Source organism: Thalassophryne amazonica, chromosome 18 (assembly GCF_902500255.1).
Source record: "Thalassophryne amazonica chromosome 18, fThaAma1.1, whole genome shotgun sequence".
Lineage (NCBI taxonomy): Eukaryota > Metazoa > Chordata > Actinopteri > Batrachoidiformes > Batrachoididae > Thalassophryne > Thalassophryne amazonica.
In genome coordinates, this window is record NC_047120.1 from 55,344,465 (window position 1) to 55,361,963 (window position 17,499).

Below are 17,499 nucleotides of genomic sequence, written 5' to 3' on the forward strand. Positions count from 1 at the left end.
TATCTCTGAATAAAATATCAGTAAAATAATCAAAACATAATTGGGGTATTCAATGTCATACAACTGTTGATTTTTTTTTAAACAAAATGTAGTTGTCCCACACTATTGCCGTCATTTCCACCACAACACTGTAATGTCCCTTTAAACAGTTTGTATGAAATATTATTTGGGTAGTTCCTATGGAGATAAACAGTGACATCAGAGCACATGTATATAGCGCCAAATCACAACAAATAGTTGCCCCAAGGCGCTTTATATTGTAAGGCAATGGTGTGGTGGAAATTACATTTACAAGGCCAATAGTGCCCGTAGTTAAAGAATCACCCTTGTATGCAAACATTTGGGTACCTCTATTAATTTTAATGATTCTCATTTATAAATCATTGGTTTTCTGGAACAGAAATTTCAGTTAAATATATCATATAGCAGACAAACACACTGATATTTGAGAGGTGAAAGGTGAAGTTTCTAGTATTTACATAAAGTGTGCAATAATTATTTAAACAAAATTAGGCAGGTGCATAAATTTGGGCACCCCATTTTATTGATTTGAATACATTTAGCACTAATTATTGGAACACAAAATTGGTTTGGTAAGCTTGACCCTTGACCTCCTTACACAGGTAAATCCAATCACGAGAAAGGGTATTTAAGGTGGCCATATGCAAATGTTTGTCCTCTTCGCATCTCTTCTAACAAGTGGCAACATGGGAGCCTCTAAGCAACTCTCAAATGACCTGAAAACAAAGATTGTTCAACATCATGGTTTAGGGGAAGGATACAAAAAGCTCTCTCTGAGATTTCAGCTGTCAAGTTTCCACTGTGAGGAACATAGTGAGGAAATGGAAGACCACAGGCCCAGTACTAGTTAAAGCCTGAATTGGCAGGCCACGAAAAATCTCAGATAAGCTGAAGTGAAGAATGGTGAAAACAGTCATAGTCAACCTACAGACCTGCTCCAAAGACCTACAACATGATCTTGCTGCAGATAGTGTCTCTGTACATCGTTCAACTATACAGCACACTTTGCACAAGGAGATGCTGAATCAGAGAGTAATGCAGAGGAAGCCTTTTCTGCATAAACACCACAGAGTCGCTTGAGGTATACTAAAGCACATTTGGACAAGCCAGCTTCATTTTGGAATAAGGTGCGGTGGCCTGATTAAACTAAAATTGAGTTATTTTGACATAACAAGGGGCGGTATGCATAGCAGAAAAAAACACAGCATTCCAAGAAGAACACTTGCTACCTACAGTAAAATTTGGAGGTGGTTCCATCATGCTGTGTGTGGCTGTGTGGCCAGTGCAGGTACTGGGAATCTTGTTAAAGTTGAGGGTCGCATGGATTCCAGTCAATATCAGCAGATTCTTGAGAACAATGTTCAAGAATCAGTGACAACATTGACGTTGCGCCGGGACTGGATCTTTCAACAAGACGACGACCCTAAACACTGCTCAAAATCTACCAAGGCATTCATGCAGAGGAACAAGTACAACATTCTGGAATGACCATCTCAGTCCCCAGACCTGAATATTATTGAACATCTGTGGTGTGATTTTAAGCAGGCTGTCCATGCTCAGAAACCAACAAACCTGAGATGTTTTGTAAAGAAGAATGGTCCAAAATACCTTCAACCAGAATCCAGACTCTCATTGGAAGCTATAGGAAGCATTTAGAGGCTGTTATTTCTGCAAAAGGAGGATCTACTAAATATTGTATTTTTCTATTGGGGTGCCAAAATTTATGCACCTGCCTCAAAGTTACCGCAGACACATTATGGTTCAAACCCGACTAGGATATATAATCCAGAAAGAAGGCTATGCATAGTATAACATGAAATAACAACTACTGACAAATAATAAATGCTCATGTTTGCTGATGGAACACTGCCAATGATTGTAACTAACACACCTTAAGAAAATATATATTTTTATGGTTATAATCTAAATTGGAATGGCTGTTTGCAGTATTTGACTTTGAAGGTGTTCACCTATTTTCTGTGAATATCCTCCTGACTACCAGGAGGACATAACAGGATTTTAAGGGCCTACAGGGGCTCTGGAGTACAGTGGTCACTTTAACCCGTTGCAGACGTTTGCCTTTCTCAACACAGGTCAAGATTCGGGATTAGGCCTTTAAACAAGGATTTTAGATCATGACAACTTGACCTATGCTAGTATAAATGTTGTTTTAGTGGATTTTTAAATCTGATACAGATACTCAAAGCACTTTACAAAGATACCTCACATTCATACACTTGGGGATGAAGAACCTTGTTAAAGGATGCCATAATGAGATGATTGTCTGACAGAGAATCAAACCAAGAACCCTCTGGTCACAAACCCACCTCTGTAACCTTCAGAATACCACCTCCCCAACATGTAAAGATCAAACTTTACCATCACATTTAAATTTTGAAATACAGCACACCTTATGTAGAATATTCCTTTTTTTTAAGGGAGCCAATCAGCCCAAATGCTGCCACTTTGGCTCAGCACAACATCTTTTATTCTTTGAATACTCAACTAGTCCTCCTGGGAGGAGATACCATGGACAGCTATTTAAATTTCAGCAGCACTCTGGATGGTTCTGTGTCTAAATTTTCCCTTTTACTGCTTTTATCAACACTGTGAGAAAGGCTAATTTTCAAGAAGTGGTCTTACAGCATCAGAAAGATTTACGGATATCCTACTGATAAACAAGATTGGAACATGGCATAGCTATGCCCTCTAGATTATGTTTGTATCAGGAACCTTAACCCAGAAATTGCTCCTACACAAACACATGATCTAAAATATAGAATTATAATGTTGTGGAGAATACAGAAGGCTTTTACATTATGTGAACTGTTTTGATAGAAGTAAGCACAATGCAATGTTTTGGCGCCCCCATCTGTTAGCATTGTGTTGCTTTTGTTTTCTTTTTACAGAAAAAATTTAATTCTGACCCTTCTTTGTTTGTTTGTTCATTCATTCATTTATTTTCAGCCACTTATCCAGGCCGAGGTCACGGGCAGCACAGTGGTTTTGTTGTTAGCATTGTTGCCTCACAGCAAGAAGGTCATGGGATCGCTTCCCACCTGGGGCCTTTCTGTGTGGAGCTTGCATGTTCTCCCCGTGTTTTTGTGGGTTCCCTCCAGGTGCTCCGGCTTTCTCCCACATCCAAAGACATGCATGTTAGGGTGAACTGGAAACTTTAAATTGTCCGTAGGTGTGTGCGCGAGTGTGAATGTGTTTGTGGCCCCACAATAGATGGTGTCCTGCCCAAGATGTACCCCGCCTCATGTCCTATGACTGCTGGGATAGGCTCCAGTCCCTTTGTGACCCTTATTTGGAGCAAGCGGGTATAGAAAATGGATGGATCTCATCCTTGTGCAAGTCAAAAAGTAGAACAGACTCAACAAGGTCATCAGGAGAGCTGGCTCTGTCCTGGGGGTTGGGCTGGAGACTGTGGTGGAGGTGTCAGAGAGGAGGATGTTGAGGAAACTGCACATGGTTATTCAACTATTCAGTTATGTGCAATATTGTCAAACATCTTGTGCAAATGTCTTCCAGTCATTTCGCATAAATTTGTTGTAGTTATTGTAAAAATAAATAAATAAAAACATTGTTTACTGTTTCTGTATTCTGGTAAAATGATTTCCTTTGGGATAAATAAAGTTGAACCTATCTTACAAGAAAGAAATGCTGCACACAATTTGCTGAACAGTCTGTACTGTACATGTTGCACTCAGGGAGAGGTCTTTTTTGACAGAATGAAGTGCACCTGTCCGCACACTCAACCCAGACGACTGGTTAAATTTAGTTTTGCAGTTCGATATAGGTTGTTGCTTAGCCCGACAATCGGCCTGGCTATGAACTGGGCCGGATACTGGCCTCCATTTTGCAATGAGATTTCCCACTCCTAAACAACCAATAGGAGAGCAGCGCTCGCGCCCCATCAACGTGAGGCTGACGCATAAGCTGACGTCTGCATCTCGGCCGCCAACCAATCACAGGCTAGGAGAGAGAGGCCAGTACCTGGCCCAATTAAGGGCCGGTTGTTGGCCTAGTTGATGCTATGCTGTACCAACAGGTTGACAACATTTTAGACGCAGGGCTTCTTCTACTCTGTGCTTTCTGGCACCACTGCCTCTAGTGATAATGTGGAAACTGGGAGGTGGGTAGACCAAACACTTGCGTTGTGCCCACACTGATCAAAATCCCGCCAATGTGCTGCAGTATAACCATACCTTTAGTGAGCGTGTCTCACAGACCAAGCAGGCTTTAAAATATTAACTCCACTGACATATGTCAAGTAAATCTAAAAGAAGCTACTTAAAACATAGATTTTGCTTACAGCTGTGGAATTTCATCACACATATCCAGAATTTGAGGACGTCTAACATGAAAATCTATTAAAAACCCTTTAAATGAAACAAGAAATGACTTTCAAACAACAAATAAAACAAAACAATAAAAGAAACATTTATTAAGTCCTAAGTTTTATTAATGAGAATGTAATAAAAATCACTATGGTAACATGAAAAAGTGACTGTGCATGTCCATAACCAGCACGCTAAGGGCAGAATATGCATAATTTCAGTGACTGCAAAAAATGCTACTGTTATTGTAATTGTTACTGCTAAGATATATATTACTTTTCAAGTCCTGCAGCCTGGTAGTGTCAAACCTTTAAGACAGAAACCACAGGTGGCAATGAGGCATTGCTCCTTCCTTTGCAATGTTTATTTTTCGCTTTTCTTTTCAGAAGACCATAAACCTGAAGGAAAATAAGAGAGAGAATATGGAGAAAGAGAGAGAGAATTATTATGGATTGCAGAGCACATATACTTTAGCCTAAATATTTCAGGACTTTAAAAATGACATCACTCCAGCAAACAGAGATTGGGCACAAGCTGCCACAACGTCCTCATTTTGTTTCATCACACTGTCCACATGAACTCAAGCTGCACCTCCTCCTACACACCTGGGTCAGGAGGAGGACAAGGGGGAGTCCCCTGTTCAGAGTTTAGCAGATTTAGAGGAGGCTATACCCAACAGCATGGAGACATCGTTGGCGGAGGTCAACCACGAACCACCATCTGCCACGAGGATGGCTCCAGTCACATAGGAAGAGGCCCGACTCGCTAAGAAGAGCGTGCAGTGGGCCATCTCAGTCTTGTTGCCAGCTCGCTGCAAAGGAATTTGATGGAAAGCACCAGCGGTCTCTGCTCTTGAGCCACCTGTGGTAGGTAAAGGGCAAATCCATGCTTCTGTTGGTGTTTTTTCAATATTGCCAAGAATTACTTTCATACTGGTGGAAGCCAGCAATATACTACTAGGACGGATGAGTCTTTACACAGTGAATTAACAGTAGCTCCAACCTGTCACCTTCGAGATGTTGAAATATCTTTGCATTAAGTATTAAATTCCTGACTCTTAACAGTAATAATTTGTGCGGTAGGAATGATAGATGGGCTTAAGGTGGAAGTGGGATTGTGTTAAGGTTGGGCTCTGAGCCCTTTCTTGTTTGCAGATGTGATGGACTGGTTGATGAATGAGATCAGGCAGGAATCTCCATGGACTATGATGTCCATGGATGAAACGGTGATCTACAGCGACAGTAGGGAGCAGACTGACAGGTGGAGGTACACTCTGGAGAGAAGGGGAATGAAAGTCAGTTGCAGCAACACAGCGTACATGTGTGTGAATGACAGTGGTGGAATCAAGCTTGGGTTTAACTGTCCAAAGTTATAGAAAATGTGGTAGAGAGGTGGTTAAAGATGAATCCAGGCAAGGGAGATTGGGTAGAGAAATGTGGCAGGAAAGATCTGTGATAGAAAGGAATCAGCAAAAGTGAATGGGAAGGTATGCCTTGGAGAAAATGACACTGACAAAACAGCAGTCAGAAGTGGCTGAGTTCAACATGGTGAAGTTTTCATTGGGAGTGAGGACAACTCCTTGTGTTGAATCTTTACCCAATCTGCGGAAGCCCTCTGTGCCAGAAATAGGACCTGGTGCAACAGCATTGACCCTCACCCCATTGGGCCCCCACTCTACTGCAAGGTGCTTGGTCATAGCATCTAAGAACAACACAGAAAAAAAGGTGAATTCATATCATTCTGATATCACAATATAACATTACATAATAATTATTTTACCATTTGCAGCCTTGGCAGAACCAGCATGCACCTGGAGGGCCTGCCCCTTATAACCAAGTGTTGCAGAGATATTCACAATGTTGCCACCATGATCCTGCACACAAAATTCACAGACGATTCATCTGGATAGAAGCAAGATATTTTTTTTATAACTGCCACTCTCAAGCCTTTCACAGAATCATCTGAAGAAAAATGATAGGTATCATATTTTCCAGAGTATAATTTGTGTGTGTTTAAATGAGCTTGCAAGGTCCTGCAACTAATATTCCAGTGAGACCTGTGAACAATAACATGAAATAAAAATCATGTGTTCTTTATTAATTACTAGCAAAGTACCCATCCATCAGACAGTGAAGAAAGAATGTATTAATCGTGAGTCACTGACCCGGGAAAGTGTGCAGCAGTATACTGAGGCAACGTATTAGCTTCCAAAAGAAAGCTTTCAAAGCATTTTGAAGTAGCAGCTATAACAAACACACTGAGCCCTTATTTAAGAAGGTTAAACTTCATCCCAACTTCAAAGTCCTAATAATTATGAAATGACTGACTCTGTAGTGTAAAATGTATGTAACTTTTAATTTTTTCTGATTATGTTATGAGGTTGTCAATAAAAATTATCTATCTATCACAACACCAGGTGGCAGTAAAAGACATTTGCAGAAGTAACAGCGCCACCTAGTGTATAATGAAGTATGATGGAATGACAGATTATAATAAATTATGAGAATGCATGAAATTAAAGGCAAGACTGGAAAGAAAGTGTAATAAAAACATGCTGACATTTGTTTGCAATAATTAAGAAGCAATGTTTTCACAAAACTATACTGTTTTTATGCATTTCTTTTAGGGGGGGCCCTGCCCGAGCGCTATTTTCGGCGTCAAAACGGGGCCCGTAGCACCCGAACCATAATAGCTAGCGCAAATGTGATGGCAGATTTGGAATCTGTGGATGTTTTTGACCTAGAAAACATCTTCAGATAATTTTCAATGACCCACCTTGATGAAATACAGAAGAAAAAAAAAAAAAGCATTGCTCAGTGACAATGCATTGAATGTCATACATGGAAGCTGGAGGGATTCATACTCGCAAGGTGCAAATGCCATCTGGCGGAATCTGGTGGTATATCACAGATCGGTGGTTCTAATTAAATGCAAAATGTGGGCAATTAAGGGGATTTATGAAAGAGACATGATGTGCATCTGTAACTACAGAGGATATGGGAAGATCGAGAGCGTAGAAATGATGTGTGAGGTGAGCAGATCCAGAGAACATTCAGGACCAAAAATGGGAGCTCCACGCTTAGTATATAGATTATATCATAGAAATAATAATAATAATAATAATAATAATAATAATAACTATTTATACACACATGGCTCTTCTAAGAATTAAAGCATTAAATTCAATAATCTTCAATAACAAAATAATAAATGACAATAGATTCGTTATAAGGACTAGATGTTGTAATCCCTGATATTTGCACCGCTTTTACTTCAGGACTTCTTAGTGAATGGCTGCCATCAGGCTTTCCCAGCGGGACACATCATCAGTTGTGTGCCTAAGCGTCACAGGGTGTTTCGGCCATTTATCACAAGACACCCTCTGCTTAGGCAGGCCCACCACAGGTTGATCAAGCCTGGGTGTGTGTCCCGCTGTTACATGTTTGCCCTAGCAGCCCAAGTAAGGTCACTCCTTTTCAGCCACAGCCAATGACTCGTTCTCTCTCTCTCTGCAACTCCTTGATGGCTTGTCTGTACTTCTGGCCCCTGATTCCAAGCTCCCTAAGGAGCTTACTGTTGTTCTGGCTACGAAGCCTCTACAGCCCACCTCCACCGGGCACACTCTTATTTTCCATCCGCTGTCCTCTGCCTCAGCTGCTAAGCTGGAGTAACGCAGCTTCTTACGCTTGTACGCTTCTTCGAAAGCATCCTCCCATGGAACCGTAAGTTCCATGATATAGGCGAGCCGGCAGGCATTAGACCAGAGGACAAGATCTGGTTGCAAAGTAGTTGTTGCGACCTCTGGGGGAAAAATGAGCTTGTGATCTAGGTCAACTCGCATCTGCCAGTCCCTGGCTGCACTCATTGGGGTCAGATCGGAGTTTGAGAGGCCAACTCTTGGTTTGTCCCCCTCCCGGACAAACAACATAGGTTGTCGGCTCACATCTTGGTTGTTTACAGGTTGGGCGTTGATGGATACCCTTTTGCACTCAATTTTTTCGGCTAGAGATCTAAGGACCTGATTGTGTCTCCACATATATCTGCCCTGAGTAAGGCTAGTCCTACAGCCGACCAGAATGTGCCTGAGTGTTGCAGGGGTTGTGCACAGTGGGCAAGATGGATCCTTTCCAAGCCATAGCTGCAAATTTGTGGGAGAGGGCAGCACATCATATGTGGCTCGGATGATAAAGCTCAGCCTATTAGCTTCCATGCCTCAGAGGTCGCTCCATGTGAGTTTCCTCTTCTCTGCACCCTCCCACCTCGTCCAGCGACCCTGTTTAGCTTGTGCTATGGCTTTGGAGCATCTGGCTGCTTCCTCCTGTCGGCGCACCTCCTCTATCACCATGGATCGACGTTCCGTTGCAGAGGCCTTTTGCCAGAGACGTCTTACGATTCCAAGGCCAAAGCCTCCTCTGCCTTGTTGGACATAGCCCACCACATCACGGTGAAAAAGAGCAGATTTAGCCTGCAGTACTGCTGTTGCTGGAGTCCACTTCCTCCCTGTTGCTAGGGAGAGAGCGGTACCTCTCACCACCGGGTCCCGGGAGTCAGTGAGGGACATATTCAGCCTCACCTTGGCACACTTGAACTCTTCAGCCAGACTAGAAATTGGCAATAACAGAGCTCCGTCGCTGTAGAGACCAACACTGCTGAGGCATTTGGGAAGCCCAAGCCACTTTCTCACATAAGAATTCACCAGTCTCTCCAGTCGACTGGCATGGCTAACTGAAACCTCGTACATGGTCAATGGCCACAAGAGTCTTGGAAGGAGCCCAAACTGATAACACCAGAGCTTCAGTTTTCCGGGTAGTGCAGTGTTGTTAATTTGCTCAAGGCCGTTAACTGTATCCTGCCGCAATTGCTCAAGCTGCCAGGTGTCTTTAAGGTCTGCATTGTACCATCGTCCAAGGCTCTTGATGGGCTTTTCCAAGATTGTTGGAATTAGCTCATCGCTGATATAGAACCGCTCCCCCATCAATTGGCCTTTGACAATGGAGATGCTGCATGACTTGCTTGGCTTAAACTCCATTCTTGCCCACTGGATGTTTTCTTGGAGTTTCTGAAGCAGACGCCTAGTGCATGGTTTTGTTGTTGTAATAATGGTCATATCGTCCATGTAAGCTCTGATTGGTGGAAAGCGCAGGCCATTGTTGGTCCTCTCTCCTCCCACTACCCAACGAGATGCCCGTATGATCAGCTCCATTGCCATGACGAATGCCAGAGGAGAAATTGTACAACCTGCCATGACACCTATCTCCAGATTCTGCCAAGCACTAGTGCCATTCTCCGATGTTACACAGAACTGGAGATCCTGAAAGTAGCTCTTGACCAACTCTGTGATCTGATTTGGTACGCCAAAATAATTGAAGGCCGTCCACAAGAACTTGTGAGGGACTGACCCAAAGGCGTTTGCTAGGTCTAAAAAAACCACGTGCAGATCTCTCCGTTCCTTTTTTGCAGTTTGTATCTGGTGCCAGATGATATTGGCATGCTCCAGGCATCCTGAGAAGCCCTGAATGCCGGCCTTCTGCACTGATGTATCGACAAAGTTGTTTCTCTGCAAGAAAGTCGAAAGCCTTTGGGCCAGGACACTGAAGAAGAGCTTTCCTTCTACATTCAGCAGGCTGATCTGACGAAACTGGCTGATAGATGACGACTCTTTTTCTTTAGGGATTAATATCCCTCCCGATCTTCTCCATGCTTTTGGTATCACTCCCTTCTGCCAAACCACCTTCATCAGTTTCCAGAGATATCTAAGCACACCCAAGGTGTTCTTATAAAACCTATATGGAACACCATTGGGCCCCGGTGCTGATGCTGATCTTGCCTGCTTCACTTTCTTCTCCACCTCACTCCATGTGGGAGGTCTTACATCCATTTGATACTCAGGAGCATGAATTGATGGCATGTCATTCGGGATGGCAACTGGCTCATGCCTCCGATCATCAGAGTAGGTCTTCTTCAAGTGCTCTTCCAGGTCTTTTATGGGCACTTTAAGGCTCCCACTCTTTTCTCGTTCAAAAAGGCCTTTAACAAAGCTATAGGGATTGCTGTAAAAGCGTGTCCTTGTCCGTTCTTTCCGCTTACGTTGTCACCTGAGGTGCTCTGCTCTTCGCAGCCTCATCAATCGCTGCTTTATTTCCGCCTGCAGATCATCTAATCCGACTCTTTCCTTCTCTGTAGCCCTCTTCCACTGCTTTCTCAATTGCCTTCTTTCCTTCACAAGCCTATCGATTTCCCGCTGCCTCCTGGACTTTGGCTGACAAAGGGCCCTTTTGCTGCCTTCGGATTTTCTCTTTTATCCCAAACCTCTCAACCCCATAGCCATATATGATAGATCCCATATTATCCAGTTTTCTTTCGACAGTACCCTTCTGTTGTTCTAACAGGAGGGTGAGGTCCAAGTCGATGGTCTCCCACTCTCTCTTCTGGCTGGATTTAGGCCACAGAATCTGAGGTTTCCTTCCTTCCATCTTCCTTTCTGTTGCTGGCAGCAGATGGCTAGGTACTGAGCTCGAAGCTGAGGTTGGCTGTGTGGGCTCTGGGCTGGAAACTGTTGTTAGGTATTGCGGGCCTAGCTCCAGGTTGGGGACTGATATTGACTGTAGCTGGCTGGACTCTAAACTGGAGACTACTGCTAGCTGTTCCTGGCTAGGCTCCAAACTGGAGACTGCTAAAAGATCAATGCGGTGCTGAGCTTCAGCTGAGGTACTGATACCCTGAGGACTGTGGGGATTCTCCTGCCTCCAGGCTTCACTCGACTGATTGGCCGTCTTCTTAAGAATAATAAAAGTACAGTGGAATAATGTATAAAAATCCCAAATTAAAGAGCTGATTGTTAAAAGTCAAATGGACTCATGTTTTCAGTGCTGTGGGCCAGCAATACATCTAATTTTGATGTGATTTGGTCAAAAATCAGAAGGTTTTGTCCAAATCATGTCACATATCATCCAATATGTTGTCCATTGCATGTATATTTCTGCAACTTACTTTTATTTATTCCCCCCCCCACCATTTCTGAAATTTAACTGTCCTTATGGTACACACCACTAGCTGAGGGCTTCCTGCTTTAATCCACTGTTAACCTCTTCATGATGTGGGCCTGCAATCTGTCTCTATCTGAGGATTTACTTTGTCCAAACCCTGCCAAACAACATTCAAAATGTTGTCCAGCACACGTTTATTTATCCATCTTATTTATTTTTGGAATTTCAAAGTCCTTATGTTAAGTAACAGCACAGGCTGGCGTGTGTACATGTGCTATACTGAGTACCTGTCCAATGTTAAACTCATCCCCAGGGAAATACTGTTAAAAAGTGAGTTCCACATAAAGACAAAAGATTCCACTTACTTCAGAAAAAATTACACTGCAACAAAATAAACCACAATGAAATTAATATGGGATCAAAGGGGAAAAATGTGATTGTCAGTGTCTGTCTATTAGCAGAACTACTCAAAATGTCACCATTTGATTAAAAAAAATATTACACATTTTATTTTTGTGTTATGGAAGAGTGAAACTGTTGTTTACAGCTCCTTAAATTGGAAGAGAGAAATGTGTCACTCAGAAAAATGTCCAGTACCTTGAACCACTTCTCATAAACCACCTTGCTGGTGTTGAATGTACCCATTGTGTCAATCTCCATGACTGTCCTGAAGGCATTGAAGGAAAGTGAAACAGCAGGGCAGAGGAAATTCCCAGCAGCATCTGATAAAAACAGCACACACGTCCAGCCAAGGTCAAATGATGGTGCACAGTTGATTAAATATACGTACAAGACGAAAAAACAAGATCATCTTGTTTTTGTTCTACAGTGTTCCTCATTTTGTGATGAATTCCAAGGATGGAAGCTGTTGTAAATTGTGAAAAACATGAAGTTCAGAGACACTTTGTGCTTTGGGGCTGTATAAATAAAACTGATCTGTTTGTAACAGTGAAAACCTGCATCCTCTTGGCCTTTACTGAAACAGATCTGAGATTACATCCTGCACATTCATCAAACTAGGTAATAGCACTCATGGACATGAAGACAGTAAGGCAATCTAACATTTGTCCCCAGTGACCCTGACCTACATAATTGTCCTTGGCCCAATAACTGACTGGTGGCAAATTTGACCTAGCTTGGGCAATTTCAGAACATATCTAAATATGTACATATCTAAATATGTGCACTAAGTTTGGTGCAAATCAGAGTGAAAACTGTAAATACCGGCCTTGACCCCAATTATTGACTTTTGATAAATCTGACCTTGCCTGGCCAATTCCAGAACCTACCTATATGTGTGTCACGTTTGTTGCAAACTGGAATTAAAAATGTTGTTGAGCCCAACAACTTTGCACTATGACTGACTTTTGATGAATGTGGTTTTGAATGGGCAATTGCAGAACTCACTACCATACGTAGGTGTGCTATGTTTGGTGCAAATCACAGTTAAAAAGTTACATTTTGACCTTTGTCTCTAATGGGAAAGCGGAATGGGACAAAAGCAACAATGCTGTGAAAGAACAGCTACAACAGAATAGCCACATAGTTGTGGATTAAGCTAAAGGTTTTCAGAGTTCAACTTCATCTTAGTTACACATTAGATGTTATTTTTTTCATGTAGATATTTGGAACTTTAGGTCACTCATCATCACTCATCTTCAACCGCTTATTTGGGACCAGGTCAACAACTCCAGGTAAAGGACCCCAGACTTCCCTTTCCTGGGCTACATTGAGCACCTCTGACTGGGGAACCCCGAGGTGTTCCCAGGCCAGTGTAGAGATATAATCTGTCCACCTACTTATGGGTCTTCCCCGAGGTCTCCTCCCAGCTGGACGTACCTGGAACACATCCCTAGGCAGGCACCCAGGAGACATCTTTACCAGATGCTTGAAAAACTTCAGCTTGGCTCCTTTCAACGTGAAGGGGCAGCAGTTCTACTTTGAGCTTCTACCTCTAAGGGAGACACCAACCACCCTCCTGAGGAAACCCATTTCGGCCGCTTGTACCCACAATCTATTTCTTTCAGTCATGATCAAACCCTTATGACCATAGGTGAGAGCAGAACAAAGACTAACCCGTAGATCGCGAGCTTCACATTTGACCCAGCTCCCATTTTGTCACAACAGTACGGTAGAGCGAATGCAACAGCCAATCTCACACTCCATTGTCCCCTCACTCATGAACAACACCCCAAGGTACTTGAACTCCTTCACTTGGGGCAAGACCTCATTCCCTACCCGGTGTAGGCAGTCCATTGGTTTCCTGCTGAGAACCACAGTCTCAGATTTAGATGTGCTGATCCTCATCCCAACTGCTCCACACTCAGCTGGGACCCAACCCAGTGAGTGCTGGAAGTCACAGGCTGATGATGTCAATAGGACCACATCATCTGCAAAAAGCAGTGACGAGACCCTCAGCCCACCAAACCGAAGACCCTTCTCCCAACGACTACACCTCGCTATCCTGTCCATGAATATCACAAATAGGATTGGTGACAAGGTGCAGCCCTAGTGGAGGCCTACCTCCACAGGAAACGAGTCTGACTTACTGCCGGGGACCCGAACACAGCTCTCGCTTTGTGAGTACAGAGATTGGATCGCACTTTGGTCACATACTGTTAATAAGTATGTGAATATGGCCAAACTCTTTCAGGGTTTCATCCACAGCAGCAGCGATGCTTTCAGGCTGCCTCACATCCAGACACAAGGGAAGACAGCGGCGCCCCGTCGCTGCAGTCAGCTTTCTAGCTGCCTGTGGAGACAAACAGTCACATTACATGAAGACAAGTGATTAACATTATTAAAATGATCATCTCTTCAGTGACAAATAACTCAGTCACCTCCTTGAGCTTGTCTAAGTTCCTGCTGGCAATCACAGTGTCACAGCCATGTCTGTGAAAAAGGAGAAAAAGTGAAATACATGAAAGGCAGCCATCTACAGAGTGCAAATGCTATTAAGGACAAGGTGAAGATGATTTCATGAGTTAAAAGGTCACAGCAGTATAGATAAGAAATGTTTGAGCCAACATTCAAGTAACTGACAGCAAATCAACGCCAGACTCGAGCAGAAAAGGGAGAATTGAATTATTTTGGAGAATTGACCTCCTCACCTCATGAATATTTCTGCTATGCGGAGTCCAATTCCAGATCCTCCACCTGTGATGAACGCAACATGATCCCTAAAAATGAATAAACACATAAAGTGAAATTCCTTCAGTTGCTGTTGATGAGTCTGGCATTTTGCAGCAATAACAGACATCAAGGTCATATGTGAAATATTTAAAAAAATGAAAGTTTGTGTGCTTACTTTAGTAAATATGGACTATAGATGTGTGTGTACGATGTCAGGCAGTCGTCTGTACCGACGTCTTCTGGCAGCAGCTCTCCCTGTCCACTTGGCTCTGCCATACTGAGAAATAGAAAATAGACTGGAAATATAATCCAGGAAGCTTTGATAAAAAAAAAAATGCCTATGAGATATTTAGGTTTTGTATGTAAATTACACCTTGTGACATCTCTGGCCAAAGTAAGAGAAGCTCTCTGTGTTCACTCCCAAATTGCCCTTAAAGGCTTAAATTAATCAATTGATATCAAGGTCAAAGAATTAAATTTTCAACCCAAATTGGACCAAACATATGGTCACTGGTCAAGTTTGCAGATGGTGCAGTTAATTTATTCCATCAGCTTCAACTGAGCTCTTTGATTCAGTGCCAATTTGTGAAAAAAACTATTGGCTATTTTCTTTTCTAGCACAATATTCTGGTATCACAGTTTGAAACAGAAAGAAATTACAGTGACAGCAAAATCTGGCCATATTTTAGGTCACCATGAAAAATTTTCTCTGATTGTAATTCCGTTACCACAGGATTGCACATCTATAAATTGCAGCAGCTTTGTCCTGTAAAGCTCACAGCAAAATCAACGTCTTTAAGAGACCGCACCGATTGTGGCACAATCCCATGTTTACATTACAAACAAACAAACAAAACTAGAGTGCCAAGGGGCCTGTGGGTTATCGGCTCAATTGAAACCCAAGGCAAAACGGCCATTTTCGGCATAAAAATGGCCGCCATTTCCAAACAAACAAATCTATGAATATGATTTTTAGACGGGAACAATGTCAACAACCCATATCACGCTTTACAAAATTAGGAAAAAAAAGCAATCAGACAGTTTTTGAGATATCGCAATAATTGAATGACAATGATTACGAGGGACGCTGTGCCAGGACAGGGTTAGCGGCCTATCGGCCAGGAACCCAAGAAACGGTTTATTTTTTAAAATGGGAGCAAACGGGAATCATACACCTTAACCACTTATTTGAGAATAATCAGTTCATGTCATTTAACAAACTTCAACAGAAATGTATGGTTGGAAGAGACCAATTTCATCAACATCAACAACTGAATTGAGAAATCAAAGAAAAATTTGTCTAAACAACAAGATATTGCCAAAATCTCAGATAAATGAAGAATTTATAAAAATCACCAATTAAAAAAATTAATCTACAAATTATTTACACTTATCTCCAACTGGAACAGAATAACAACATACCCTACAACCACGTGGGAAAATGACATGACCTTCTCTCACAACACCTTCTCCATGACCACTAACACCAACTTGCATCTTATACAACATAAAGTCACACACAGAGCCCACATCCCTCAAAGCAAAATGTTTAGATTGGGACTGGCCAACACAGATATGTGTTCACAATGCACTTTAGGTAGCACAGATAACTATCTTCACGCAATCTGGCTCTGTCTTCCAGTTCACTCGTTATGGATTATGGTCACTGATACACTTTCTACCATCCTGAGCTACAGAATCCCAGAATCTGCACCACTCTGTCACCTTGACAATATCGCCAAAGTTCACATCCCATCCAAATTTAAAATTCCAACTTGTCTTTCTAACTGCTGCTAAGAAAGTAGTCCTGCAGAGCTGGAAATCAAGGAATTCTTGTTTCATTACTCACTGGATTATCTTAATTTCAGAATACATTTTAATGGAAAAAATAAAGAAAAAAGAACCATATGTCAGCCTTTGAAGAAAACTGGAACCCATTTTTCTCATTTCTAAATCCAACCCAAGCATAGCTTTCAACTACGTATGTCACCAAACTCACACCCCTCTGCTCCCCTGTAAAGCCCCCTCATCTCCACCCCTTGATCACAACACACAGGGTAAGAAGCACAAAAATGGGATGGGTAGTGGATGCACGGAATTCAATGTGAATGTGATTATGGTGAGATTAGTTTCAAATAAATGAATCACATCATTAAAAATAAAGCTGTCCTCCTTTATGGGTTGCAGGGAAAAAAATAGGACTAAGGTCTTAAAACATATATTACAGACAAACAAATATTCTTCCTTCTATATCAAGATTTGTAACTATAAATGGTGTTTTTTTTAGGGGGGGAGGTTAACATTAAAACCGAGCTACAGTTAAATGTCAATAGCAGAGCAAAGTTTTTTTTGTTGTTTTTTGTTGTTCTTGTTTTTTTTTTTTTTTTGCACATGATGACCCCTTTAAAATGCACCCCGTCAGGCTCAAAATACAAAATTCTGAAATTTCACACAAATGTAAGTTAAATCAAACACATCGATTTAGCAAAGCCAGGATGAAAATCGTGAAAAAAAAAAAAGAATCATAAGCAGAGCTCAAATAAATTAGCCGAACAACGTGCTACATCCTTGAGTCTGAACAGTTGAGCTACATTTCTGCAAATAAATCCTTCATGCTGTCGCTTTACCTGCTGAAGAAGGCACGTCAGCCAGAGAAAGGCCAGCTCTCGGCGATTAAATGTGACTTGAACACGAATTAGACATAAAAAAAAAAGTCTTTACGCAATTCTACTTTCACTGTTTGGACCTTGGACGCGCGTCCTGTCGTGATGCATTGTGGGCAATGTAGTCCGTCCGACGCAGGGTGCGTTCAACCGCACAAATGCTTTGTTGTTCTATTACAGCAAATGCAGAATGTCATGTTCTAGTGTTGTCGCTTCTATGAAAGGGGCTAAAAATGATTGGAGAGCTGGCTATTGACCAGTTTAACAGCCAGGTGGGTGTTATTCACTCACATACGTCTGCCTATTGTGTTTTCAGTCAGTTTTATGGTCATGGGACACAAAAGGACATTGTTC

At 42.2% G+C, this 17,499-nt stretch overlaps 1 protein-coding gene across 2 annotated transcripts; it reads right to left on the reverse strand.

The window, feature by feature from the left end:
• Positions 1-4,469: 4,469 nt before the first annotated feature.
• decr2 (2,4-dienoyl CoA reductase 2, peroxisomal) lies at positions 4,470-17,266 on the reverse strand. Of its 2 annotated transcripts, none has more exons than XM_034193174.1 (10): positions 17,110-17,266; positions 14,658-14,759; positions 14,461-14,529; positions 14,191-14,242; positions 13,967-14,102; positions 11,948-12,072; positions 6,144-6,237; positions 5,961-6,065; positions 5,037-5,225; positions 4,470-4,762 (listed from the first exon to the last, which is right to left on the reverse strand). In XM_034193174.1, the coding sequence occupies exons 2-10, from the start codon at positions 14,756-14,758 to the stop codon at positions 4,728-4,730; spliced, it is 906 nt and encodes a 301-aa protein (XP_034049065.1). In that variant the 5' UTR covers position 14,759; positions 17,110-17,266; the 3' UTR covers positions 4,470-4,727. The 2 variants fall into 2 exon arrangements, with proteins under 2 accessions (XP_034049065.1, XP_034049066.1); XM_034193175.1 differs by having other exon boundaries at positions 4,970-5,225.
• Between the last annotated feature and the right edge of the window lie 233 nt (positions 17,267-17,499).